Consider the following 1,403-nt stretch of genomic DNA (forward strand, 5'->3'; position numbering starts at 1 on the left):
TGGTTAATGAAGAAAAATAAGAAAACAATTGTAATGAAAGTGTCAATCACTCGATGGGAAAGTCATACTGAAAGTGTAAAAGCAGTGGTACTTCAAGCTCAACAAATCAGAGAAGCTTTACTTCAAGTTGCAGAAGAAAAAGACACTGTCTCTAAAATAAGAAGTGAAGCTAAGTTTTTAGCAACATTTGAACTCGAAAATTTTGAGTTTTTAGTGGGTATGATTATTTGGTATGATATATTGGGTAAAATTAATATTGTTAGCAAAAGCTTACAATCTGAAAACATGCTTATTGACGTTGCTATGACCAAGATTAAGGTGTTAATTGCTTCTTTTGAAGAGTATAGAGAATCTGGATTTGGACAAGCTATCAATACAGCAAAAGAACTTGCTTCAACAATGGAGATTGATCCTGTTTTCCCTGAAAAAAGACAAATATATAGAAAAAGACATTTTGATGAGGTTACATGTGAGTCTTCGAAACTACCTCAAGAATCTGCTGAGGAAGCTTTTAGAGTTCATTATTTCTTGTTCATAGTAGATCAAACAATTGGGTTATTGAAGAAAAGGTTTGATGAATATGAGGAATATGAAAATCTTTTTGGATTTCTTTTCATAGCTGAAAAGTTGAGTTCATTGATTGATGAGGACTTGAAAGCTTATTGCAAGAATCTTGAAAGGAAACTACAAAGAAAAAATGGTACAAGACAAGATGTTTCAAATTTGGATGGAGATGACTTATATCAAGAACTGAAAATCATACAACATATTCTACCAAAGGAAACAAAAATAACAAGTGAAATACTATTTTTTTTTGCAAAGAATGAATTTTTTCCCGAATTCATTCATTGTATACAGGATATTATTAACTATTCCGGTGACTATCGCATCTGCAGAAAAAAGTTTTTCTAAATTGAAGTTGTTGAATCTTATTTGAGATCAACCATGACCCAAACAAGATTGAATGCATTAGCTATGATTTCGATTGAGAATGAGTTTTTAGAAAAACTCAATTATGAAAAATTGATCGATGACTTTGCAGATAAAACTGCAAGAAGATCAGTTTTTCATAGTTAATTGTAATAGTTCTTTTTCATTTCCTAATACCGAGTATTAGCACCATTGAATATAATGTTTTCATTATTATGGATTTTAGTTTATGTGCTCTGTTACAGAATTATTATATAGTATTCATTTTATTATTTTTTTTTTAATTTAAAGGGCCTTTTTTTTTTGGACCGGACCGTTCAAAGTCTAGGACCGACCCTGGTCCTCTGATGTTGACCTCTTTGACTTTAATTTCCACATCGATTGCTATCTTCTTTCTTTAACCCGTACTTGATGGACCCCCTTTATCACCATATCAATGCTATCCAGTGCTCGTTGCATGTGACCACCTATCA

At 31.7% G+C, this 1,403-nt stretch overlaps 1 protein-coding gene across 1 annotated transcript; it reads left to right on the plus strand.

Annotated features, from left to right (window-relative positions):
* Positions 1-303: 303 nt before the first annotated feature.
* On the plus strand, positions 304-937 carry LOC121995370. Its single transcript, XM_042549125.1, has 2 exons — positions 304-796; positions 897-937. Exons 1-2 carry the CDS (start codon positions 304-306, stop codon positions 935-937), a joined length of 534 nt encoding a protein of 177 aa, XP_042405059.1.
* Positions 938-1,403: the final 466 nt, after the last annotated feature.

Source organism: Zingiber officinale, chromosome 6A (genome assembly GCF_018446385.1).
Source record: "Zingiber officinale cultivar Zhangliang chromosome 6A, Zo_v1.1, whole genome shotgun sequence".
In the NCBI taxonomy this organism is placed as follows: Eukaryota; Viridiplantae; Streptophyta; class Magnoliopsida; order Zingiberales; family Zingiberaceae; genus Zingiber; species Zingiber officinale.

Coding starts and splice junctions, on each gene's coding strand:
- LOC121995370 (XM_042549125.1), top strand. CDS start 304: ATGACCAAGATTAAGGTGTTAATTGCTTCTTTTGAAGAGTATAGAGAA. Junction 797..896: donor AAAGGAAACAAAAATAACAA/GTGAAATACTAT, acceptor TCGCATCTGCAG/AAAAAAGTTTTTCTAAATTG.